At 41.1% G+C, this 27,773-nt stretch overlaps 2 protein-coding genes across 2 annotated transcripts in view; one reads left to right on the forward strand and one right to left on the reverse strand.

The window, feature by feature from the left end:
* The window catches only part of LOC126185026 (amidophosphoribosyltransferase-like), a 247,646-nt gene extending 232,736 nt beyond the window's left edge, over window positions 1–14,910 (reverse strand). Inside the window, exon 1 of the mRNA XM_049927756.1 lies at window positions 14,783–14,910. The gene's annotated coding sequence lies outside the window, so the exon portion shown is untranslated. The remainder of the gene's footprint in view (window positions 1–14,782) is intronic.
* A 1-nt stretch (window position 14,911) lies between these two features.
* LOC126185027 (bifunctional phosphoribosylaminoimidazole carboxylase/phosphoribosylaminoimidazole succinocarboxamide synthetase) lies at window positions 14,912–26,821 on the forward strand. Its single transcript, XM_049927759.1, has 8 exons — window positions 14,912–15,047; window positions 18,479–18,679; window positions 18,915–19,093; window positions 19,887–20,091; window positions 20,500–20,696; window positions 20,793–20,943; window positions 21,034–21,192; window positions 26,253–26,821. The coding sequence occupies exons 1-8, from the start codon at window positions 15,035–15,037 to the stop codon at window positions 26,420–26,422; spliced, it is 1,275 nt and encodes a 424-aa protein (XP_049783716.1). The 5' UTR covers window positions 14,912–15,034; the 3' UTR covers window positions 26,423–26,821.
* Window positions 26,822–27,773: the final 952 nt, after the last annotated feature.

The raw sequence follows: 27,773 nt of genomic DNA on the forward strand, positions 1-27,773 counted from the left end.
CACACACACCCATGCCCGAGGCAGGATTCGAACCTGCGACCGTAGCAGTCCCACGGTTCCGGACTGCAGCGCCAGAACCGCACGGCCACCGCGGCCGGCAGTGTTGCTGGTGCAGGATTTTTTGCACGAACTACTTCTCGACTATATCCCATAAATGTTGGACACTCTGGGTAGCCAAACCATTCGCTCGAATAGTCCAGAATGTTTTTCAAACCAATCGCGAGTAGTTGTGGTCCGGTGACGTGATGCCGTTGTTTGGGAACACGAAATTCATGAATGGCTGCAAATAGTCTCCACGTAGCAGAACATAACCATTTCTAGTCAACGATCGGTTAAGCTGGACCAGAGGAGCCAGTCCATTCAATATAAACACAGTCCACACCAGTATGGTGCCACAACCAGGTTGAACAGTGCCTTGTTGACACCTGAAGTCTACGGCTTCGTGGGGTCTGCACGACACTCGAGCCCTGCCATCAGCTCTTACGAACTGAAATAGGGACTCGTCTGACCACGCCACGGATTTTCAATCGCCTAGGGTCTAACAGATATGGTCATGAGCCCAGGAGAAGCGCTGCAAGCGATGTCGTTCTGTTAGCAAAGGGACTCATGGCGATTGTCTGCTGCCATAGCCCACTGACGCCGAATTTCGTCGCACTGTCGCAACGGATACGTTCGTCGTACGTCCACAATGATTTCTGCTATTATTTCAAGTAGTGTTGCTTGTCTGTTAGCACTGACAACTCTTCGGAAACGCCGCTCTCGATCGTTTAAGTGAAGGCCGTCGGCCACTGGGTTATGAGAGGTAATACCCGAAATTTGGTATTCTCGGCACACTCTTGACACTGTTGATCTCAGGATACTGGACTTCCTAACAATATCCGGAATGGAATGCCCCAAGCATCTAGCTCCAACTACCATTCCACGTTCAAAGTTTGTTAATTCCCGTCGTGTGGCCATAGTCACAACGGAAATCTTTTCACACAATGAATCACCTGAGTACAAATGACAGCTCCGCCAATACACTGTGCTTTTATACCTTGTGTACGCGATTCTACCGCCATTTTTTATGTGCATATGTGTTATCCCATGACTTGTCACCTCAGTGTAGTTACAAGATACGATCAGAGCTCTTTAGCGGTAGAGAGCTACAAATACTGGGTGCCCATTATTGAACTACATGAAAAAAAACTTAAATTAGTTACAAATTACGGCGTGCACACACTTTACTCAGCATGTCACTACACATATTCGGAATTAAATTATGTCATATTCGTTGTGCCTGCCATAAATGGCGCTGATGTGGCGCAGACGAATAGCGAAATTCTGCGTGATCCGCTGAAGTGTCTGAACATCGATGCTGTCAATGGCCTCCTGAATGGCTGTTTTCAGCTCAGCAGTGGTTTGGGGGTTATTGCTGTACACCTTGTCTTTAATATAGTCCCATAAAAGGAGTCGCAGTTGTTCAGATCCGGAGAATACGGCGGCCAATCGAGGCCCATGCCAGTGGCCTCTGAGCACCCCAGAGCCAGAATGCGAACCCCAAACTGCTCCTCCACATCACTCTCCTGCTTCGATTGGGTCGAGCTCCGTCTTGCATGAGCCACATCTTGTCGAAATCAGGGTCGCTTTGGATAATGGGGATGAAATCATATTCCAAAACCTTCACGTAACGTTCGATAGTCACCGTGCCATCAAGTAATATCGCACTGATTATTCCGTGACTGGACATTGCACACCACACAGTCACGCGTTGAGGGTGAAGAGACTTCTACATCGTCAAATGCGGATTCTCAGTCCCCCAAATGCGCCAATTTTGCTTATTGACGACGCCATCCAAATGAAAGTGGGCTTCGTCGCTAAACCAAACCACGCATGCGCATACTAATTCCCATCATGCCCCGCGCCCAACCGTGGAGTTTGAAAGTCCTAACGCAAACCGTTCAGAAGTTATGACGATTTCTTTTCATCTAGCTCAGTAATGGTCACCCTGTATGTAGGCACGAAGAGTAAGAGTGTAGAATGCTAACAACCTTTGTTTTATTTAAAAATCTTCAAGAGTTTTAACATAAAAATTCGGAGAGACTACTTTTCAGCATGCCCTCGTTGTTTGTGTGAGTGGCACATGTACTTTTATAATTTTCGGGCGTATAATTCTCAAATGATATCTGTGCAATTCAATTTGTTTGTTTGTTTTGTTTTAGAGCGCAAAAACAATTGGAGTCATAGCGTTCAAGTCAAAACTATAGAACAGGAAGACAGAGAGGAGTTAAAAAAGACTACACGTAAATCACAATCGATGTAAGAGAAGACAATTAAAAACAGGGACGTGAAGAAAAGTCTATAAAATAAACCATAGAGAAACGGAGGTCCAGAAGTAAAAATTAAATCGCCTTCGCCATATTTCTACGATGGATAAAAGGTAAAAAGCAGTCGACAGCCCGCGCGACGTTCACTAAAACGGCCGTTAACTCGGTCTAGTGGATAACGTTGCTTCTTCTGGATCACGGGGTCCCGGATTCGATTCCCGGCCGAGTTGAGGATTTTTCTCTGCCCGGGGACTGGGTGTTTGTGTTATCCTCATCATTTCACCATCATTATCATTCATGACAGTGGTTAGATTGGACTGTGTACAAAAATTGGGCTGTGTAAAAATTGGGACTTTGTACAGGCGCTGATAAGCGCGCAGTTGAGCGCCCCATAAACCAATATCATCATCATTCGCAAACCCAAGCGCGAACATAAACGGTTAAAAATTGGGCTTTCCGTCAGGAAATGGCGGACACTTAAAACTTGGGCGCAATGTGCAAAAAGTGGTGGGGCAGCGCCACTTGACAAATGGCGATGGTTAAAAAGGCAGTGCCCAATACGCATCCTAGTTAAAATGACCTCCTCCCGGCGGGAGGGCAGAGAGGAGGTCGCCCTAGCGGATGAGAGAGGCTTAATAATATGGAGCTTATTCCCATGAAAGGAGGACCAATGGCGATGCCGAAGTGACACCACCTTCTGACAGACGACAACACAGAGATCACCGGGGGGGGGGGGGGGGGGGGGTGAGGACCAGTGGGCTGAGGTACGAGGGCAGCAGCCTTCACAACAGCGTCAGCAGGTTCATTTCCTCTCATTTCCTGGCAGACTGACATGACCAGGAACCCACATAAACATCACAGTGGCTCCATCAAGAGTGAGCAAGTGACAGTTTTCCTGGACCCGTCACACTAAGGGATGGGCGGTGTAGTGCGCACAGAGACATTGAAGGGCGCCGATAGTGTCTGAGCAGAAGACAATTGAAAAGCCTGTGTCGCCGGATGTACTCCGTGGCCTGATACAGGGGGAAGAGCTCTGCTGTAAAAACTGAGCAGTGTGTCTAAAGCCGATACCGAAAACGTCAGCGCTAATTACGAAGGCACACCCGGTCAGTCCGAGAGCCATCAGTGTACTATCGCGAAGTTCCATGCGAGGGACGTGAAACTGAAGGCGATAGAGCGAGGCTGGCGTAGTGTCCTTAGGAAGCAAATGAAGGCCTGGGTGAACACGGGCCGCCGCACAAAGCCAACGTGGTGAAGGGTTCACATCCACCGGGAAGTTACAGGTAGTGTGAAGTTAAGCAGCCGGGGCAAGAGCCGAAAGTGGACTCCAGGAGATAACAGAGAACAGAGGCGGGCCCATACTGGTGATCAAAGGTATCATCGAAGAAGGAGGCCACGCATAGCAGACAAACGGCATGCATACCTGCTGAGGAGAATGTCACGGCAGTAGGTCAGTGGTAGTTTAGCAACTTCGGCATACAGACTATCAACGAGGCTAGTTTAAATGGCGCCCGTGGCCAAACGAATGCCACGATGGTGGATAGTGTTGAGACGGCGTAAGAGGGATGGAAGTGCAGATGCAAATACGAAACACCCATAGTCTAGTTTCGAGCGGACACGGGATCGGTACAAACGGAGGAGGGTGGTTCGATCAGCACCCCAGGAAGTACCATTGAGGACACGTAGGACACTGAGGGACCGCGTACAGCGTGCTGCCAGGTAAGATACATGGGAGGACCAATACAGTGTCCTATCGAGCATGAGCCCCAGGAATTTCGTAGTTTCAGCGAACGGAAGAGCAAAAGGCCCAAGGTGTAACTTATTTGCTGCGCTTAGCTTTTAAATAGTTTTTCTGGGAAAACCTAGCGTAGTTTTCGCGTCTCGTATTTCAGTGAGTGTTTCTTGATTATCAGAGTAGCTCATCAGAAGATTATCTTGGGAATTTGTCACCGTATAGGGTAGGGTAAACATAGTCATGTGTAGGGACTGTGGTTGTTGTGAGCGGACGCAAGGAGAATTGGCCACTCTTCGGGGGCAGGTGGAGGCTTTGTCTGTTAGGCTCATCGAGCTCGAGGCGCAGGCGTCGGCTCGTAGTGGCGTTGGGGCAACTGTGGTGAGACCTATGCCTACTTCGGTGGCCTTGGAATCACATGGAACCCCTGATGTCGCTGCGTCTTCCGGCAGTGAGCATCTTACCGGTCAGCCATCACTCCAGGGTGAATGGCGGACAGTGGTGGGCTCTCGCGTGCCTGGCCGAAAGGCGAAGGTGGGATCTGGCCGCGTGGCAGCTGCCTTACCCCTTTCCAACAGGTACGGGGTGCTTCCTAGTGGTGATGACATCGTTTCCGAGCCACCACAGGATGCCTCGCCTGTTGGGCCAGTGGCCGATTCTCCGGCAAGGTCCCGACAGTCACAGAGGGCGGGCCTATTAGTTATAGGGAGCTCCAACGTTAGGCGGGTTATGGAGCCCCTCAGGAAAATAGCGGGTAGGTCGGGGAAGAATGCCAGTGTGCACTCGGTGTGCTTGCCGGGGGGTCTCGTCCGTAATGTGGAGGAGGCCCTTCCGGCAGCTATTGAACGCACTGGGTGTGACCGGCTGCAGATAGTAGCACATGTCGGAACGAATGACGCCTGCCGCTTGGGTTCTGAGGCCATCCTTGGTTCCTTCCGGCGGCTGGCTGATTTGGTGAAGACAACCAGCATCGCACGCGGAGTGCAAGCTGAGCTTAATATCTGCAGCATAGTGCCCAGAGTCGATCGCGGTCCTCTGGTTTGGAGCCGTGTGGAGGGTCTAAACCAGAGGCTCAGACGACTCTGCGACTATAATGGTTGCAAATTCATCGACCTCCGTTATTGGGTGGAGAACTGTAGGGCCCCCCTAGACAGGTCAGGCGTGCACTACACACCGGAAGCAGCTACTAGGGTAGCAGAGTACGTGTGGCGTGCACACGGGGGTTTTTTAGGTTAGAGGGACCCCCCCTTGGGCGAAACGATAAAATACATGACGGCTTACCAGAGAGGACATTATCATCGTTGATAAAGAACGTCCGTCCTCAGAGACCAAAAACAGAAAAAGTTAACGTAATATTGGTAAACTGCAGGAGTATCCAGGGCAAGGTTCCTGAATTAGTATCTCTTATTGAAGGAAATAGTGCGCATATAGTATTAGGAACGGAAAGTTGGTTAAAACCGGAAGTGAACAGTAACGAAATCCTAGACACAGAATGGAATATATACCGCAAGGATAGGATAAACGCCAATGGTGGAGGAGTATTTATAGCAGTAAAGAATTCAATAATATCCAGTGAAGTTATTACCGAATGCGAATGTGAAATAATCTGGGTTAAGCTAAGTATCAAAGGTGGGTCAGATATGATAGTCGGATGCTTCTATAGACCACCTGCATCAGCAACCGTAGTAGTTGAGCGCCTCAGAGAGAACCTGCAGAACGTCGTGAAGAAGTTTCGTGATCATACTATTGTAATAGGGGGAGACTTCAATCTACCAGGTATAGAATGGGATAGTCACACAATCAGAACTGGAGCCAGGGACAGAGACTCTTGTGACATTATCCTGACTGCCTTGTCCGAGAATTACTTCGAGCAGATAGTTAGAGAACCAACTCGTGAAGCTAACGTTTTAGACCTCATAGCAACAAATAGACCGGAACTTTTCGACTCCGTGAATGTAGAAGAGGGTATCAGTGATCATAAGTCAGTGGTTGCATCAATGACTACAAGTGTAATAAGAAATGCCAAGAAAGGAAGGAAAATATATTTGCTTAACAAGAGTGATAGGGCACAAATCGCAGAATATCTGAGTGACCACCATCAAACGTTCATTTCTGAGGAAGAGGATGTGGAACAAAAATGGAAAAAATTCAGAAACATCGTCCAGTACGCCTTAGATAAGTTCGTACCGACTAAGGTCCAAAGCGAGGGGAAAGATCCACCGTGGTATAACAATCATGTACGAAAGGTACTACGGAAACAAAGAAAGCTTCATCATAGGTTTAAGAGTAGTCGAATCATAGCTGATAAGGAAAAGCTGAACGAAGCGAAAAAGAGCGTAAAGAGAGCAATGAGAGAAGCATTCAACGAATTCGAACATAAAACATTGGCAAACAATCTAAACAAGAACCCTAAAAAGTTTTGGTCATATGTAAAATCGGTAAGCGGATCTAAATCCCCTATTCAGTCACTCGTTGACCACGATGGCACCGAAACAGAGGACGACCGAAGAAAGGCAGAAATACTGAATTCAGTGTTCCGAAACTGTTTCACTGCGGAAAATCGTAACACGGTCCCTGACTTCAGCCGTCGCACGGACGCCAAAATGGAAAATATTGAAATAAACGATATCGGAATTGAAAAACAACTGCTATCACTTAGTAGCGGAAAAGCATCCGGACCAGACGAGATACCCTTAAGATTCTACAGTGATTATGCTAAAGAACTTGCCCCCTTTCTATCAGCAATTTATCGTAGATCGCTGGAAGAACGTAAAGTACCTAGCGACTGGAAGAAAGCGCAGGTCGTTCCCATTTTCAAGAAGGGTCATAAATCAGATGCGAATAATTATAGGCCTATTTCGCTTACGTCAATCTGTTGTAGAATAATGGAACATGTTTTGTGTTCTCGTATTATGACGTTCTTAGATAATACAAATCTCCTTCATCATAACCAACATGGATTCCGCAAACAGAGATCATGTGAAACTCAGCTCGCCCTATTTGCCCAAGAAATTCACAGTGCCGTAGACACTGGCGAGCAGATTGATGCCGTATTCCTGGACTTCAGGAAAGCATTTGATACGGTTCCGCACTTACGTTTAATGAAAAAAATACGAGCTTACGGAATATCGGACCAGGTTTGTGATTGGATTCAGGATTTCCTAGAAGAAAGAACACAACATGTCATTCTTAACGGTTCAAAATCTGCAGATGTAGAGGTAATTTCGGGAGTACCGCAAGGAAGCGTGATAGGACCTTTATTGTTTACAATATACATAAATGACTTAGTTGACAACATCGGTAGCTCCGTGAGGCTATTTGCAGATGACACGGTTGTCTACAAGAAAGTAGCAACATCAGAAGACTCGTACGTACTCCAGGAAGACCTGCAGAGGATTAATGCATGGTGCGACAGCTGGCAGCTTTCCCTAAACGTAGATAAATGTAATATAATGCGCATACATAGGGGCAGAAATCCATTCCAGTACGATTATGCCATAGGTGGTAAATCATTGGAAGCGGTAACGACCGTAAAATACTTAGGAGTTACTATCCGGAGCGATCTGAAGTGGAATGATCACATAAAACAAATAGTGGGAAAAGCAGGCGCCAGGTTGAGATTCATAGGAAGAATTCTAAGAAAATGTGACTCATCGACGAAAGAAGTAGCTTACAAAACGCTTGTTCGTCCGATTCTTGAGTATTGCTCATCAGTATGGGACCCTTACCAGGTTGGATTAATAGAAGAGATAGACATGATCCAGCGAAAAGCAGCGCGATTCGTCATGGGGACATTTAGTCAGCGCGAGAGCGTTACGGAGATGCTGAACAAGCTCCAGTGGCGGACACTTCAAGAAAGGCGTTACGCAATACGGAGAGGTTTATTATCGAAATTACGAGAGAGCACATTCCGGGAAGAGATGGGCAACATATTACTACCGCCCACATATATCTCGCGTAATGATCACAACGAAAAGATCCGAGAAATTAGAGCAAATACGGAGACTTACAAGCAGTCGTTCTTCCCACGCACAATTCGTGAATGGAACAGGGAAGGGGGGATCAGATAGTGGTACAATAAGTACCCTCCGCCACACACCGTAAGGTGGCTCGCGGAGTATAGATGTAGATGTAGATGTAGATGTAGATGATGGTGGGAGAAACCAATTGCGTCGCCAGAAATTCATACAACCGGTTTTGCGAATGGAAAAACGAAAGCCATTGTCGATGCTCCAGGAGTAAAGTAGATCGAAACACCGCTAAAGACGTCGCCCAATGAGACAGATCCGTGGCGAACTGCTATAGATGGCAAAATCGTCGACAAAAAGGGAGCCGGTGACGGCGTGAGACAGAACCATGAGGCACACCGTTTTCCTAGATAAATTGCAATTTATTGGATGTTACGGTAAAGCGATGTGTTAATCACTAATGTATCAAATTGTAATTATATTAACATACATTTTCTTGTTATTAAACAACATATGATCATGATAGTAAACATTGTTTATTTTATTATTGTTATTTAACCCGCAGGCATCTGTGGCGCGTTAAGAGTGGGGTGACTGCAAATTATATTTGGTGAGGGGGGAGGGAGGAGAGAATAACAAACCGTGACCCCCTTTCAGAACTCAACTTTATAGAAGAGGACCTCAGTTTGAGTTCACAAGGGAATTTTATTTTTGTAGAAGTCAATTTGATTTCATTTCGAACAGGATGCTAAAAATATCGATCGAAAGGCAGGGCTGAAGGTAAAGAAGGAGGCGCTAAAACTTTAGAAATATATGAAGTATTATAATTGGCAAGAGCTAGGCAACAGAGCCAATAATTTAGGATCCAATTATCATTCTGTCCCGGGATCATTTACCGATCCATTAACCTCTGGGAAGGATTTTTTAAAGTGAAAACATGCCAAGTTGTACTTCGAGTCGGGTCCACATTAGATGGTAGGTCCCCATATAACTGGTTGGATACGTCGGTTCAAGGATTGAAAGAGAGCAACGCCATATTACGTCCAACACGGCTATGTCTAGTAACGCACTTGCTGTGTTGAAACCAACCTTCGGGTTACGGAAAGAGCACTTGGGACCGTTTCCGTGGTGCACAATGTATTGTATGTACCTCAATCCAGTTTGTTGAACTTAATTGTGACGCTCTCTCAAAACCGAAATAAGAAACACGTGACTAATCGATCAGCTCTTTTCTAGACCTTCTTTTCATCATATTTGATAATGGCCTATTACCTGTGAAAAATCCAGTAGAATCGGTCGGACGAGAGTTCTGTACCCGACTTCCTTAGTGTACTAATTGCGAATCTGTAGGATTAGAATAATCATTCTCACCAACATGTAGGTTCTCGAAAATCTTATTCGGTATTTCTACAATAGAGTGCCTGGGAGGATAACCCAAATATTTCACGGTTCGGCAACAGTCGCACTTTCGTGCTTCAAGGAGACATATTTGACGGTTGCGTACGATCCAAGTGATTGATCGGTGATGGTGTTATCATGTATATAGCGGCTTTGTCACTATTTGCTCGCTTTGCGTTACTTACGCTCGTATGTGAGATCGGCTGCTAGTAATTGCCCAAAACAATTAGCTGGAGGCCTTCCATCGTATTGCAACATTTTTATTTTTATGACACCACCTCCTAGACTGAACCGTGTCGTTCGTAAACTGTTTTAGAGAACCACCGACGTTAAGTATATTCCTACACATGAAAACTGCAAACTACTGCATGGTGACTGACAAAGTGGTATTTATTGAACCACATGGCAATATCTCCAATTTCCCTTCCCCATTCTCATCTTTGTACTATCCGAGCCTACGAGTATGTTTCGCCACTAATGATTTCCTTGTCGACGGGACATTAAAATATTACCTAGCTGATTCGGGGCATGCTATTTCTGGATGGTAGGTCCGCAACTGTTCAGTACTGAGGAAATGTGATAATTTTTTTTTTTGTCAGTTTGCTTGTATTATTCAGGTGTAACAGTAGACATATAGTCTAACTTGTCAATGAGAGTACTTGTTGCTCACAGTTTGACTTTGTGTACACAAGCTATTCTTGTCTTTTGGCACCAAACTGTGTGGCCTGTTACGGTTATGACAACGTGAGTAGATTGAGAATGGGCGTGTCAGCCCGAAACCGGTAATCACAGCAGCAAAAATTATATAATCATGCAACTGAGACGGAAAAAATAAAAACAAAATAAAAACACTTTACCTAACTACCTATCTTCATTCATTCACTCAACCTCAGCTAACAGGGGTTTTCTGAGCGTTAGTCAGTTAAGATATCTGACACTACAGTCAAACTGTCGGACTTACGTCACGACCCCCCGCCCCCTCAAAAATAAGATATTTTTCGTTGGGTGATGTACGGCATACGTATGTAATTTGCAGCAAATTATTTATCGGGGAATTCTTTATTACGGTTTGTAATACAACTTTTCTGAATTTACCTTGTTATTTTAGTTATTTATAACGGAAATCGAATTAAATATGAAGCAAGTAATGGCATGATGGGTTCTGTTCGAGATTAGAAATTGCTGAACCAGTCAAAGTAGGTGTCACCAACTGTGACAAAAACGAACCTAGAGTTGAAGCTACGCTGCAGATCAGTTTGTCACTATAACAAAGGTGGAGTCTGTACATCCTACTAAACTAAACTGCGTCCGAACAGACCTCGGAAGGCCGAACGGTGCCGACCGACTGCCGTGTCATTCTCAGCCGACAGTCACTGGATGTTGATATGGAAGGACATGTGCTCAGCACACCGTTCTCCCGGCCGTTGTGAGCTTTCGTGAATGGAGACGCTACCTTTCAATTAAGTGGCCCCTCAGTATTGGCCTAGCCAGGGCTGAGTGCACCCTGCTTGCCAACAGTGCTCGGCAGACCTGGACGGTCACCAATCCAAGTGCTAGCCAAGCCCGATAGCTCTTAACTTCGGTGCTCTGACAGGAACCGCTGTTACCACTGCGGCAGTGCCATTGGCCTGCACATCCTATTAGTCCAATATAGTATTTCATAGAGTCGCCAGCAGAAGTCGCGCAAGCGTTTGATAACCAGCCCGTGCTATAGACAAACTTACCTGTTAACTGAAGCGTGCAATTTCACCCACAAATGAACTGATGTGCTCGTTTAATTTCATATGCCCGCGCATCTTTCTTCTAAGATATGGCATGGCAGAATCCAAAATTTGTTAAATCTATAGTCGAAGAAAACTATTTGTTTCTCCTTTTCAATAAACACATAAGCCTTACAAAAGAAAAGAGAGATTAATGTTTAATGCCCCGTCCACGATGAGTGCACTGGAGACAGAGCACAAGCTCCCATTGGGGAAGGAAACTGTCCCTGTCATTTTCAAATGTGCTATTCCGGCATTCGCTGTAAGTGATTTACGGAAAACTACCGAGAACCTAAATCTGGATAGCTATCCTCCCAGTGCCTTAGCTAATACACTACCTCGCTCGCTGTAGCCCTGACAGTTTTTTGAAGGTGTTTATGATCTACAGGGTGTCTAATAGGAATGACTAATACTGGTTCAAATGGCTCTGAGCACTATGGGACTTGGCATCTGAAGTCGTCAGTCCCCTAGAACTACTTAAACCTAACTAACCTAAGGACACCACACTCATCCATGCCGGAGGCAGGATTCGAACCTGCGACCATAGCGGTCGCGCGGTTCCAGACTGAAGCGCCTAGAACCGCTCGGCCACTCCGGCCGGCAATGACTAATATTCAGGGATATTGCAGGAACGATGGTTCGAGGCAAGGAAGTCTTACTACACATGGGCTTTACATGCACACCTCAAAAGCTATGAGCACTTATTCAGTAGAAGAGAAAGCTCTTACGGTATGCACTTTAGAGCCCACGTTTACTAGACTTTTTCCTTCGAACGATCGTTCCTGTTGTATCTCTGAAGATTGGCTACTCCTCCTGGGACACATAGTACACAACCCTGGAAGAATATTCTGAAAGTGTTTGTCTGGAAGTGAAACGTGGATGAGGCAATTAAGACAAGCAAAGAATAAGAGCTTTTGAAGTGTGGTGCATAGAAGAATGCTAAAGATTAGGTGGATAGATCGTGTGACTAATAAGAATGTACGGAACAGAACTGGGGAGAAAAAATTGTGGCATAACTTGGCTGAAAGAGCGGAACGGTTGACAGGACACATCCTGGTGCATCAAGGAATTGTCAGTTTGGCAGTGGTAATGGAAGGATGAATTCAGTAAACAGGTACAAGTGGATGCTTGCACAAGGTAGCACGGAGAACGGTATCAAACCAGTCTTCAGACTGATGACCACAACAGATCCCTAGGCTGAACCTGTGGCGCTGGCCTTAACAGAGAAACTTTTTAATTAAGAGGGAAAGGGCGTAAAAATTTCGTGGGTCCTGGTCTCGACGAAATGACATTTGGAATAACTCTTTTCCACGAAATCGAACTCACTTCAAACCGTCAAAGTGCGGTGTTTGCAAGGTGAATGCTGGCTTAATTCAGCCAAATAAGCACATACAAAATAATTACGTCAACGTCTCCTACGGTTTAAAAGGTGCTGCACCACAATACTAAAACAAAGGCATTTTTTCTATATTTTTATTTGAGGGCCCATAGGCTGTACTTCTCTGCATTACAAACCAGTTGGCGACATTCACATCAACTAAATGTTTCGTAAGATACAGTCACGCACCAAGCAGTGCAGCTTACAATTCCTCCAGAATTCAAGCACATTTACGGTGTTGCACATATCACCGCTATAAAAGAAACAATTTTGTAGAATATTGACCCCATCAGATCGATAATTTTCGAGATAAAGATCGCCGGTAAATGTTGCTTTTCTCGTCAATCTGTTCACCTTTTTTGTTTACTTTTCCATCTCTTAAGCATGTCTATTTACAGTGCACTCGCATAGCGACTTCATTACGTCAAGTACACCCAATTCAAGCTTTAGAACTGTTTAACCGACGGGCACTGAAAACAAAGTAAGGAAAACATGAATTAGCCCGCTTTCAGAGAGCGTTCTCACTATTCTAAAGAAATTATAAAGCATTACTTATCTAGTGATTGATTATGGCAAAGAACAACGATTAACTCCGAACTATGAAGAACTAATACTGGTGCTTGGAGACAAGCAATAAATAATTATGTTTATCGCATCCGATGTAACATGCCAGCTGAATCTAAGCGCACCTAAGACAAAAGATCGCGGTACTGTAATGTCCATTAACAAAACATGTGAAGTATAGGCCTACTATCAGAAAAATGCTACTAAGTTTACATCAACCGTTATACACACAAGACTTCGAAGAGCAACGAATTACGTCTTTCCATTGCGGCTGTCGCGCAGTAAATGAAAAACAAAGTCTGGTCCATCGATTGTGATCTAACGTGTAGTTTCCATTTGGGACACTATAAAGTTCACCATAACAACATACACATAAGCAGCATCCTAGCTCCAACGGAAGTGTCTTTCGCACCAATTTCCTTGTCACGTCCTCTAAGTCCTTTTTATAAGAATCATTCTTATGTTATCACCAAACATTTGTGGATTTCGCGAAGCCATATAGACTCCCGGAACGCAGTAATTAATGAAACAACAAACTTCCTGAAAAAAATCTTGTGTGTTCAGACCATTAATATATTCGCCGATTTCGAATACTCTGCCGCTGTCAGCAGTGCTTTCTTCTGCAAAACCAAAGGCAAGTGTTTTATCATAATGTCAGCTACGCTGAAAAGTGTCATTCCGCGGTACACAGAAAACGAAAATCATTCGCGCGGGTGACGACATTGTTAACTTCAGAGTCCAAAGTCCCAAGTTGCAAATACCTCCCAAGAATACTTTTTACGGACTTCTTCATGAATCCATTAAAAGAACAGGACTTAGAGTTTTCAGCCCATTTAAACGGCTGTTTTCATCCGTGTGCAATTAATTTTTTTCCCTCCAATGACGCTTCAGTTTCTATGCGGACTAGGCTTTACGATTAGTTCAAGCGAAAGTTAAATTTGATATCTGAGTATTGATTGGAATGATACAGTTTTGCAGTGGTCAATGTCCCTTTCTCCTCCATTCATTGTCCACTGCAAAATGATCAGTCTCAGCTATTCAAGCCGGCTACAAAATTATATAAGTACGGGATGTGTTTACATTATGCCACAGGAAAAAAAGAAAGAAAAGATGTGACTGCTGTAGCAATTTCTCCATTTTCGTAACGATGAACATAAATGGGTTTACAATTCAATCTACCTGTTAAAATTTCTGAGAACTCGCTGTGAAAGAAGTCCAGGAGATTCTGCACAGTTTCAATATTTTGAAAACTGTTCACGATTTTTTTGGCGAACGCCCAACTCTAATTTATTGGGCATAGTTTACAAAACTACTCATGTTCCTATTTTTTTCCTAGGAAAAACTGAAAGACAAAACTTTAGGCAATTTTTTTTTTGTAAGAACAGCAAATAACAACATAACGGAATCCATGCGGATCCCTTTACGCAAGTTTTTTCCATTACATGATTATAGTTCAGCAAAATCTGCAATTTGCAGTGAGCAACAAGCTCTTTATTTCACTCGGAACAGGTGGTTGACGCCGGCTAGCGTTCACACTTCACAGTATAAACACAGCTCCGACGTCAACTTTCAGTGATTGGTGAAGCTGTTGTGTGGTTTTTCCATACGTTAACGACGTCTTTACCAGGTGACAATGTTTGAAAATTGAAGTACTTTCGGAAATGAAAGTTTCTTACCTTTAACACGCGCGGTTCCTCGGAAATTCACGAGACGAAACAAACACACCACGTGCGTTGCAAAGAACTCACTGCATCCTGAGACCCGGCTACTATTAGTTGGAGTATCGGTACCACGTGACTGGCTTCTGGTGGGGGAGGAAACTTTGAGCGCCAAACGAGTACAGCAGCTGCTGAAGATTTGCTGCCATTCCTGGTTAGTTTGGTGTGCGGACGGTGTCTGAGGCTGTGGGCTGAAATACTATTACAGCAATGGCTGGAGGAGGTAAAGCTAAACTATTCCGCGCGCTTAAGGTTACAGAGCACATGTTCGCCATTACAGCTGCATGTTTGTAAACAGAGTAACATGTACTGAAGTATTCAAAATACTATTCTTTAAATTAGACGCATATTTTGTCGCACTATTAATCGCTGTTGTCCTTTATACTAATTATCGTACGGAGAAACTTGCGTGTACGTGGGTTAAATTTCTTATCACCAGAGGATTGATACAGTTTACTTCAAACTAGTCCGTTATAAGAATCTACATTTAGGGTCTGAATTAGAAGGACTGGCGGTGCGTCGACAACGGCAGCTTATAAGGTGCAGAGTAAGGCAAACAGAACATGTGACACAGCTGTAAGAATTATTTTAATTCACTGCTCAGTTTCTTTTATTTTCATGTTTTCAAACGGGCAGTGAAAGTTTGTTTGGCTATAAAAGAAATCATTTTACTTTCTTCAAGATTTACTTTTCAAATGTGCATTTTGTTTTTAATGTGTGCAGCACTGTAAGATTGTAATATCGTCATGTGTGCCCACAAATAAAGCTATTTTCGGGGACAGTGACCCCTCTAAAATATACGGTATTTTATACTGACTATTCTTGTAGTAGTAGTAGTAGTAGTAGTAGTAGTAGTAAACTCTAGTTCTCAGCCAAAGAGAACTTGTTTCTTGAAACATTTTGTACCATTTTTAAACTATACAAATTGGAGAGCAGAAGAGCTAATAACAAATACTCCACTCTATGAACATGAACATTTCAATAATAAGATCTTGTTGTTGCTGTCTGGTTACAGCTTTCAGATAAACTTTTTGCATGCATGCCTTATTACTTCCAAAATACCAATCTCGGTAAGATAGGTGCATAGTGTGGCTGTGCATGTTCTTAGCTGGTTTTAGCTGTGGTGTGATAAAAAATATGATGGCAAATTTGAAGATCAGCATAATTACAAATTAAAATGCTGTTAATGTAGCATTGGATGCATTAGTGATCAGTCAAGTGTTCAGAAAGCTAATTGGTTAGACCTGACCTAATGTGATAGTTTGTCACAGGTACTTTGCCTGTAGGTAGTGATCTATAGACAATAATAATCCCATTAACAAATCAGATCTTATGTTAGACAAGTTTTCTGTGTCATTTGACTAGGCGCCGGGCCAAGTCATCTATACCTCAAAAAGCATCGAACATATATTTAAAAAATTCTGCACTTGCTTTCTTTCCTTTTGTTTTTATTTGCAGAAAGTGATTTAACCTACCTAAGTTATAGAGGTGGTAGAACAACAAATGCAGCAAATATTGGATCGTAGTAGAAACACACAAACCAATATATACTTGTGACTACCATGAACAATACAGTGACTGTGTGGAAAAACAAAAGGGTGTCACACCCAGGAGGTGGGAAGACCGTACACCGTATTAGCTGTAAGGGTCACGAAAGTTAACGTCTAAAGCAAATTCAGAAGAAAGCTGGTTAAGTGACTGTTACTGGATGTAAAAGGGGGGGGGGGTGCAGCAAGGAGTATTTCTGGCTTCTTTGAAACAGTGTCGCTTACAGTATGAGATCTTTCACTTACGATTTGTCATTAGATAGACTTCCATATAATTAAGAAACAATAGTGTCATAATATTGCTGTATTAATTGTTTGATACACAAGAGTACACTTAACTCGGGTTGGAATGAAATATCTCTCACACATCTAGACGGGGGAATCTGCAAATTGTGATGGAAAATAATACACAAAGAATATTGGGCTGTCTAACAACAGTAAACATTCATATACCTTCAAGTAAGACATCTTTTTGCAGTGCAGAGGATTTCCATCCACTTCTTATTACCCCATATATTTCATCCAGACAGTGATGAGGGAAGATCACTTCACACTGATGACAAATAAGTGACTACTCCAATAAGTTTCATTATTCATGTTTGTTGTAACCATTAAAGATGGGTGGTAAGGGGGGGGGGGGGAGGCGGTTGTGGCCATAACATGCTCAGCATATAAAACCTCAAATCTCAAATGCCGTGATACAAAGGATAGTTTAAATACAGTGTCAGTGTAATTTCTTTCTTTCATTATCATAATGTAGTAAGTCATTGTTCCCCAGTAATTTATTTTTTTTATTTATTTAAACGTCAAGTTCCATAGGACCAAATTGAGGAGCAAATCTCCAAGGTCATGGAACGTGTCAGTACATGAACTTACAACATAAAAAGTAATAACAGATAAAAATAAATGTTCGTGAACCTGAAAGAAAATCAGTCCATAAGTTTATGCAAACGCTATCAGCAGTACAATGAGAATCATCTTAATTTTTCAAGGAACTCCTCGACAGAATAGGAGGAGTGACCCATGAGGAAACTCTTCAGTTTCGATTTGAAAGCGCGTGGATTACTGCTAAGATTTTTTAATTCGAGTGGCAGCTTATTGAAAATGGATGCAGCAGTATACTGCACACCTTTTTGCACAAGAGTTAAGGAAGTCCGATCCAAATGGAGGTTTGATTTCTGCTGAGTATTAGCCGAGTGAAAGCTGCTAATTGTTGGAAATAAACTATATTGGCAACAAGAACCGACAATAAGGAATATACATATTGAGAGGCCAATGTCAAAATACCCAGACTCGTGAAAAGAGGTCGACAAGAGGTTCGTGAACTCACACTACTTATTGCCCGAACCGCTCGTTTCTGAGCCAAAAATATCCTTCTAGAATGGGAAGAGTTACCCCAAAACATAACACCATACGACATAAGTGAATGAAAATAAGCAAAGTAGACTAATTTACGTGTCGAAATATCGCTCACTTTCGATACCATTTGAATAGTGAAAATGGCAGTATTAAGTCTTTGGACAAGATCCTGAACGTGGGCTTTCCACAACAGCTTACTATCTATCTGAACACCTAGGAATTTGAACTGTTCAGTTTCACTAATCATATGCCCGTTCTGTGAGATTAAAACGTCAGGTTTTGTTGAACTGCTCCTGCACTCTTTCAAGATATTCAGTTGTCCATAGTAATTATTGCCAACCTAGCGAAGTATTAGTGGTTAGTGTACTGGATTCACATCTGGGAGGACACTGTTCAAATCTCTGTCCTGCCATCCAGCTTTAGGTTTGACATGATTTCCCTAAATTGCTCCAGGCAAATGCTGGGATGATTGCTTTGAGGAGGACACAGCTGATTTCCTTTCTCATTTTGTAATCATAGCTTGTGTTCCCTTCTTTCCTTGTACTTCTACCACTGATCAACAACGAATCCTATAGAGTAGATGGCATTTTATCCATACACAGTCACTCGAATGTACGTATTACATTTCATTGCTTTCAGAGGCTCAACATGATAGTCATCACTACTAACTCTTATTCTTCCTTGTGTACATATTTTGCAGTGTTCATTATTGAAGATTCATCTTGTCTTTCCTTTCTTTTTTTCCCAGGAAACTACAAGTTGGGTAAACTTGTGATTGAAGGAAAGACTAAGAAAGTGTGGGCTCTAGAAGACTCGCCTGATCTGGTTTATGTTGAAAGTAAAGATCGAATCACAGCAGGAGATGGTGTAAAAGCTCATGACTTGGAGGGTAAAGCAGCCGTATCAAACAGAACGAACTGCAAGGTTTTTGAGCTGCTCAATTCAGTTGGTAGGTGATATGATCACTTAGCTTTTGCATGGAAGTGCCAATTGTGGTGTTTTGTTGTATAAAGTTAGCATATGCTGTGTTCCATACCTTTAAGCAGTTATGTTTGTTTAAATATTGGTCCAGTACACTAAGGAAGGCTGCAAGAAAAGGTGAAGTCACCAATGGCAAAATTTAGCAGTTTGAGTGTAAAGACATAGTGAGTGTGTCTCAGTAAAATTTGATTTAATTTTTACAGGGCTAAAAACTTCATTTGTGAAGCATGCAGGTGAGAAGGCATTCATTGCTAAGAAGTGTGAAATGGTGCCAATTGAATGGGTAACGCGAAGATTAGCAACAGGTTCATTTTTGAAGAGGCATCCTGGAGTTCCTGAAGGGTATCGCTTTAACCCACCTCTGCAAGAAACCTTTTACAAGGTTAGCTGTTGTTTACTTATAAATTGATATATTGGGACTGTTCTAATTTCAGTTGAAAATGAGACTGAGTACTTGTAAGTGATGTACACAGGAGTCTTGCAAATCTGGCCATTCCTTGCACGTATGGCTGCCAGATCACTGAGAGTGTGTCAAATTTAATTTAAATATATAGGCACTATACATCATTAAATCTAAAGATACATTAATTTTCATAGAAAACATAGTTCTTGGGTATGTACATAAAGAGTCCTGTTGATTGCTCACCACAAACATGTCCCCAATTTTTAGTTGTTGCAATGAGGACAGGTGATGCCAGCACGCATCCGCTTTACAAGCATTGCGTCAGTACTCTATGTATCTGGTTGTTGCATAATATACTCCTGGAAGGTGTCTGCAGCTTCAGCACAAGCAGTGTGAGAAATGTTCATGTTCTCTCTTCTATTTTCTCTTCACATTTATCATTATTTTTCTGCACACTTTCAATTATTTCTTCATCACTTTTCTCCATTTGGCCACTTAATAACATATTCTTCTTCAATTTTGCATTTTTCTCAGATGTATAGCATTGTTTAACATTGTAATTAACATCATTATAGCACTAAATGAATCATTGTTGTACACATCATTTCTGCTTGTTGGACGAGAGGCCAGATGTGGGTGAGATAAATAAGGCGGTGGGCTACTGAATGCCGAATTAGAGTTCAGTATATCGTAAATGTTGATTTATATAAAATATATTATTACTTAGAACTTCTTTCTACTGATCTGTGATTTGTCATTTTGTTTTCTGCAGGATGATGCTAATCATGATCCACAGTGGTCAGAAGAACAGATAATATCAGCAAACTTCAACTTAAATGGTGTAGTGATTGGCCAGGATGAGGTTGATATAATGTGCAAAACAACTGTTGTTGTCTTTGAAGTTCTAGAAAAAGCATGGGCTGAAAAAGATTGTGCTCTCATAGATATGAAAATAGAATTTGGAATTGATTCCTCTGGTAAGAAACATTTCAACATTTCTCATTTACATAAATAAAATGAAGTTCTGTGCCCTATACATGCAGATTTTTGTGTGATGCTGTTACAGAAACATATTACAGAATCTAATGATAACATTGCATTGTGAAACTAGTTAATATTATTAGCACTTTTCAGATATAAATTAAGTATTTTAAATGTGGACCAAGAGGCAGATGTGATCAGGAATATATGGTGCACAGTGTGATATGACCATGATAAATGCAAAATGAGGCAATTATTAGTTAGGTTTCCATCTTATCCACCTGTAATTAGATATCTGGATATTTCCATGCACTAAAATAATATTTACCTTGCATATTGTTGTAATTGTTTTATTATTATTATGAGGAGAAGTTTGTGCAGCTTTCTTTTGTTCTGTTTTGCAGGGCAGATTTTAATATCAGATGTAATTGATAGTGATTCTTGGAGACTGTGGCCCTCAGGAGACAAACGCCTGATGAAGGATAAGCAGGTGTATCGAAATCTGAGTAAGGTTACAGATGAGGATCTTGCTACAGTTAAGAGAAATTTCATCTGGGTTGCTGAGCAGTTAGAAACTATAATACCAGTTCCAAAGTGTTTGGTAAGCTAATGATAAACAGCATTTTATTGTAATATAGGCATTTTAATTGTGATTTTACGTTCATTCACTAATGTCTTTTCTTACTTCCCAAAACAGGTCGTTATACTTATGGGCTCTCCAGCAGATGAAAAACATTCTTCAGTTATTGCAGACAACTTGAAAGCTATGGGTATTCCATGTGAAATGAGAGTAACATCTGCGCATAAGAACACAGATGAAGCTCTTAAAATAACTGCATTTTATGAAGGTATCTTTATTGTGATGAAATAATATTTCATAAAAAAGGTTGTAGTAGTGGACAAATATATAATGTACATGTATTTCCTGACAACTGCAGGTTGTGGCCAGAAAGTAGTATTCATTGCTGTTGCTGGGCGAAGCAATGGTCTTGGACCTGTTCTTTCAGGAAACACATCTTTCCCAGTTATCAATTGCCCACCTGTGAGAGCAGATAATGTAGCACAGGACATTTGGTCTTCATTAAATATACCATCAGGTAAGTATCAAAACAAAAAAATTGTCAATTAATTTCTGTACATAAAAAAACATTACACAGGCAGATGCTATCCATTTTGCAACATTCATCTAGTAAGTCATTGATATAGGTTTTGCATAGCATAGTGCAATGTGTCACATGGTATATTTGGTGTTTCCTCTTCAATTAGTGTGCTCAGCTTAGAAAGTTCGTGGTTTAATCTGGTATGCAATATTTTTAAGAATGTCCCAGTAAAAAGAAGTCACAGACTGAAAGATTTGGAGACTATGGTGGCAAGGCAATGTTAGCATTCTTTGAAATTAAGGTATTCCTGAACATACGTTTTGCTGCTGCCAGATGGCTATCAATGTGTAGGTAACACCGTCCACTTCAATGTGCAGAAAATCAAGCTCTGGAAATGTATGTAATCTTGGAGAGAAAAATCTCTAATGTTCAGATGTCAGTGACAGAAAAGAAGGGACCTATCATTTCCACAACACGGCACCCAATACGGTAACTTTGGTACTGTGTAATTTATGCTGATTAATCTGAAAATTGTTTCCTTTAGCCCAGTAACAAAATCAGCTCATCCACGTAACCACATACATGAAAATTGGTTCCATGAGGCATACAAGGATTCTGAATTAAGTTTACATCGTTACAGTCTTTAACTAACAATTGTTCACAAATTTGCAGACACGGGACACAGCCATTAGGATTCAGGTCTTGCACAATCTGAAGATTGTATGGATAAAATTGAATTTGATAAGAGTATACTTTAAGCTCTTCATCTCCGGGCTGGATGTGATAGCAGTACTGAAATTCTTGTTGCGCAGCTTCCAAATTGTCACTTAGTTGATAAATTACAAGCACAGACACTGCCCGCTCTGCACTGCTCCACAGTGACTAAACATTTGTTATTGCTATACAGTTTGACGCCTTTTACCCACTTCAGCCACTGCTCCAGGGCTGTTACAATCATCTTAAAATATTTTTCTTTCTCTGTGCCGCTCTACATGCATGGGACACTGGAAGAGGGCAGTGAAGGCAATGATGCGAAACATTGTGCTGTGGTGTTAATTGAGCAGGAACTATATCAGGAACATGAATATACTGAGCCCATAAAAACTTAATTTAACAAGATTTTAGTCAACCACAGTATTATTGGATCTGAGAGAAGGCACTGTGGTCACCTTATCATGAGTTTTTGAGAAGTTTCATGAGGACTCACTGAACCACTTGATAGCATCTCTGATCTGTCTTAAACATTCACAGTGTGATGTGTTTTCCTTAGTTATGACTGTAATTGTTTACTGTAACGTCACCGCATGTTTCTAATAGCTGCTACATGAAGCAAAGTGCTGTAATATCGTGGGAGGGTAATAAAACTGGCCTTGTTTTGAGCATTAAGGTGTAAGTTAGTAAACATTGTAGGTATTCATTCCCTACCTCCCTGGATAGTGCCAGGGAATAGAATTCATGCAGTTGGAGTTTCATTAAGGTCTTATTGTGAATTCAATAACAGTTGTTCCTCACAAAGCATTGCCTGATGCGGGAGATATAAGTTGACTGGGGTATGTAACTGCTGCTGTCGGTGGTCCAGTTAGCCACACACTCATCTTGGTTCATGATAATGGCGGCAGCATACCAGTTCAAACTCACACTGCTACATAAGATGAGAAGCTGTAGCTGATAGCACAGTGACTGCTTCACAATTTAGGAGTCAGTGTTGCTTTGTGAGTGGTCACCATGTGTAGCAGGAACTGTTTGGTGGAAGTCACATGCATTATGTTGAGCTATAGCTTACAATGGTCATACACCTCTGCTGTTTTTAAAGGGACAAGTGAACAGTGCAGGGTACACCCAACACCACAATGCTTGGGGTGAAATGCTCTTCCAGTAGAACAATACATGTGCATACATCTCTTGCATTACACAGTGTGCTCTGATACTGCCATTAGCTCACCTGCTGCTATGTTAGTTAATTGGAGGGTTGGATTGGTGGAGAGAATGATGTGATGGCATCAGGTCCAGTCTGCTTTGCCAACATCTCTCGACCAATTGCAACAGGTAGAAGTAACTTAGAATGATATTTCCCCAAGATGACACTTGACATACGTATGGTCAGATAAGTGATTCTAGCTAGAGGTGTGTCACATTGTGTTTATGATAATAAGCTTTGCACAATCTGTATAATATTAGTAATATGTCATTCATATGGAACTTCTACTTTGTGATGTTAATTTTTTTATTAGATTGATGAGCTTTTACATTTGAAGTGCCTGGATTGTGTGTGTGATAAATACGAAAGGGTAATAAAGGATACATAGAATGGAAACTGCTATGAGACCCACGGGAGAATGAGACCAGTTAGTAGGAGCTGTGTAATAAGCATATAAGACTTTGTAACATTATGCATTGATTGATACTAAAATGTAATCTTCATTACAGTTTAAAGTGTCATTCTTGTAAGAAATTCGTTGTGATGTGGGTAGTGGCGAAGTATAGGTACACTGAATATTTCTTTATTTCACTGAACAAGTATAAAGTGTTGAATCCATAACCATTGGAACCAAAATATTCAAATAGCATTGCAGAACAATTATAAGGCATGTGTCATGATATTCCGTTCAACTATTGAGAAGAGAGAGAACAGCTGGTGTGAAGACATGCTTAACAACCTGTTTTCCAGATACAGTAGTTTGTATGTTCAGATGTATTATGTAAAATTCTTTCTTTGGATGAAAAAGTAATTAATTAATGGGAATGACATGTGGCGTAGGTCTCTTTTTCTCAAGTGGAAAATAGATGGATGCAAAAAGACTATCTCTAATAAAAAAGCCTGAAAGGAATCTGCAGGCAAAGACTCTTACCCTGTCAGGGGTCGGTACTGGGGCCCTGCCATAGGAGGGTACTGTGGCCAGCACATTGTTATAACCTAATGTGGCTGTGCGAGCCTCACTGCTCTCATTGAGTGAAGCTGCACATTTGGCTGGCCCCAGAAATCTTCATGCTCCCTGTTGTCAGTTGTCTATTGAAGGCGACTCTTTTTTCCTGTCTTCAGTGTCACCTACAGAGTATTTGAATTTCATTAGTATTGGAATGGAACATACATATTATGAATAAAAGTCTGGTTTTTAGATTATTTATGATTTGTATTCTGGAGCTTTTGCACAAAGGTGTGTAGCAGAAATAAAGATCTAAAACTCTAGTACAGATGATTGATAAACTATTATTATGAAGCCCCTTAAATTACAGCCATTTTACTTGTTGCGCATTGGTAGCATACTTTCAGTAAACAGTAAAGACTTTGAACAATTCAGTGTATGACACTGTCATTTATCTGCATTCACATCACCTGAAATGACATTTTTACACAAATTCCATCCAGTGTTCAGGTACATAATTATCATGCTTGTATGTGCTTTTTCAGTGACAGCAAAATCGTCACTTACTTGCTCGAACTTCTTGTTCCCTGTACTAACAAGATAACATCCTGCAATGGCAGTTCTTACATTTCTGTTTTGTTTCCAACAACTGTTGGAATATTTGAAAGAATTTCTGAAAAAGATTCATTCTTTGCGTTTCCAATGCTATCTTTCCCTGCAAAATTCTAAATATGGATTATCTGAATATGAAACTACGTGCTTAAGCAACCCTCATATACCAGTACACGTAAATATTAACTTAAAACTTGAGATACACAAATGTGTGTGGACTGTTGTTTCTTTACTTATTTACTTACTTGCTTGTGCTTGCTTACTTTCACATCAGTCCCTGAATCGTTGTAAACTTGAAACTTTGCATCACAATCCTCCCCATTCAACAGTTGGTGGGCATGGCTCACTGTATTGCTGAACAAAGGCATTTCACTTCCTGGAAGTACACAAATCTGTTAACAGATACTGGCACAACACTCGTTTAAGCATATTTTGTGTTTTTTGCCTGATAGATCTGTATATCAACATAACTGAAAAATAGCAAAATTGGAGGTAGTTATTTCTTTGACTGAAACATCCATATGTACTTGTTGCTGTTATTTGGAATATTCATGTCATTATTGAGGTATTGTACTTACTGAACCACTGTACTCTTATAAAATAATACTTCATGATTTAACTGGCAGTTTCTGTAGTCTTTAACACTTATTATGTTGGTTTTTATATATGTATGGATAGAAAAAAAATATATCCCACTAACACTGCTTCTTGAATGACACTTTAACCTGTGTATACTTTCGAGCCAAATTGGCAGTCATGCTGTGGTAGTTGATTTGCTATATATGTCACTGAACTTTTGTGGAAGTTCTAATTTTGGTTGGTGAGGTATCACTTTCATTAGCTGGCAATGCATATGTCATTTTTTATATTACTGTAGTTAATAATTACAGTGTCCAAAGCTGACAAGACATAGAACATGTAATATTATAATAAAAAATCTGTAATTGATTTGGACTTAAGTAGTATGTAAAGATCATTATTGTTGTGGACACTCATTGTGCATTTATTTTACTAATATGACCTGTAATCATTCACATACAGAGCAGTAACACACACAGAATAGCATTATTCTGAGCAAACAGCTTAGTAACAGGTACTAAGTTTCCTCTTGATGGCTCTTTTGTAGGTCAGTGCTAAACATGCATTCTGTTACTCATTTATTCCTGTTTCACATGTGAAATTTATCCACAGGACAGGCCCAATCATATACACTGAGCAACCCATTTCTGTGCAGACTGTTGTCATTTCTTAGTACTTGGATGGAGCATCATGACACATGCCTTGCAATTGTTCTTTAATACAGTTAGAAATATTGTTATGCCTTATCAACGACAGAACCAAAATGTTCCAATAAAACTTCCACAACCCTTTCCGTTGACTGCATCATAATACTATTCTTCAGACACACCCTGTTTGCAGAACATTGTGTTAAAAAATTACAGCACAAAAAAATTGTTTCTAATCCACATTATGTATCATTATTTTCTGTAAAGCCTTTTAAAGCGTGTGATTTATTTTTGTTTGTGTTTTACATACTGATATATCTATTGTAAACAATTGTTTGTTGTTTATCTCTTACAGGCTTAGGGTGCACAACTGTGGTGTATCCTGAAGCTGCTGCCTTGGCCGCAGCTCAGATTCACGGTTTGTGTGACTATGTTGTGTGGTCACGTCTTAGAGTGAAGAAGCTGCAGAACTTCATCAATCTGAAAGTTGCAGATAAAAAGATGAGAAATCTCAATGTGCAATGATATGTAGCAATTGGAAACAGTCTGCTCTCAGTTTAAAGGCGATGCTGTGCAACTACAAATTGGGACCATTGATTTGGGAACATTTTAATAGCAGTGATTGTCGGTCTTCCATTAGATATACTGTAATTTGTATTTCAATAGATATTTTTATAAAATCATACATAGCAATGCTCCAGAAAGTAAATGAGCTGTATTATTAAATAGTCTTTGAATAACTTGTTCCTTTGCATACTGTTTTTATGCTTCTGTGCACTTTATTTCAAGTTTTATGTGCCATATAAGAAATTGCCAATGATGATGGTATATTTTCATATTCCAGTATAGCAAGTATATAATTTGTTGACTGATAGTTTATAAAAAATTTTCACTAATTTCATTTAATAAAATATATTAAAAAGTTCTTTATGCCATTTGATAAGAAAATATCACTTCCTCTGTACCTAACATCAACCATCTTTCTTTAAATTTCCCAATAATTTTGAACAAACCATAGTAATACACTACCTTCCATATGATGATAGTGGTTCCATTTGGTAAATATGGGAAAGAATATCAGAAGTCAGTGGTTGTTGTATGTTATGAGGGTAACTCAAAGTAAGTTAGCAGGCAACAGGTTAAAAATCAATATTTATTTTGACAGTTGTGCAGGCTGGGGCAGAAACTAACAGAAACTAAATTTTTGTTCAGACATCAGTTATGTTATGAAATCTTGCCACAGTTCACTGCTTGAAGTCCATCGACTTGTACAGCCCAAACAACAAAATAATTTCCACACACGCATTTACAGTTGTTTCTTATAGTTATACAGTAAAATTGAAATTGTTGAAGTGCAAGCAATGATGGAAGGCATTCAAATAGTAGTGAAATTACATGTTATAAAATACTGAAGAGAGAAGCATAAAAATTCAGGAGACTGAAAAATACGTGAACTTTGAAGCTGTAAAAGGCCATTAAGTAAACTTGTAAGAAGTGAAACTGCAGATCAGAGAAGTAACTTCTGTGTTTTATTTTGTGGCTCATGGAGTGTTACTCTCACTAGGATGACAATTGGGAAGTGACAGTGTAGTACAGTGTCCTTGTGAAAGTAAATGTCTTGTGGGTGCTGAAGATGAACAAATGAATACACCTGGATAGTGACAGACAGTGACATTCTTTTCAGGGTCCATATTTGATACTATGTAAACGTCCAGCAGGGAAGGAGGTTTATATTGTATAATTTCATTTTTCGATGTTACACCCAAGGTCAGTTGAGCTGGGCTTTTTCTGCACAGTCGCAATTTACTACTCTTTAGTCCTGACGACCTTTTTCTGTGCTTAAAGTCTCCACTGGTAGTCTTCCTGTGTGAACTAA

This window comes from Schistocerca cancellata, chromosome 4 (assembly GCF_023864275.1).
Source record: "Schistocerca cancellata isolate TAMUIC-IGC-003103 chromosome 4, iqSchCanc2.1, whole genome shotgun sequence".
Lineage (NCBI taxonomy): Eukaryota > Metazoa > Arthropoda > Insecta > Orthoptera > Acrididae > Schistocerca > Schistocerca cancellata.

Excerpts from the sequence above, each read along its gene's own strand:
- LOC126185027 (XM_049927759.1), top strand. Across the intron at positions 18,680-18,914 it reads TGAGCTGCTCAATTCAGTTG|GGCTAAAAACTTCATTTGTG; the intron begins GTAGGTGATATG and ends TAATTTTTACAG. Across the intron at positions 20,944-21,033 it reads AATAACTGCATTTTATGAAG|GTTGTGGCCAGAAAGTAGTA; the intron begins GTATCTTTATTG and ends TGACAACTGCAG.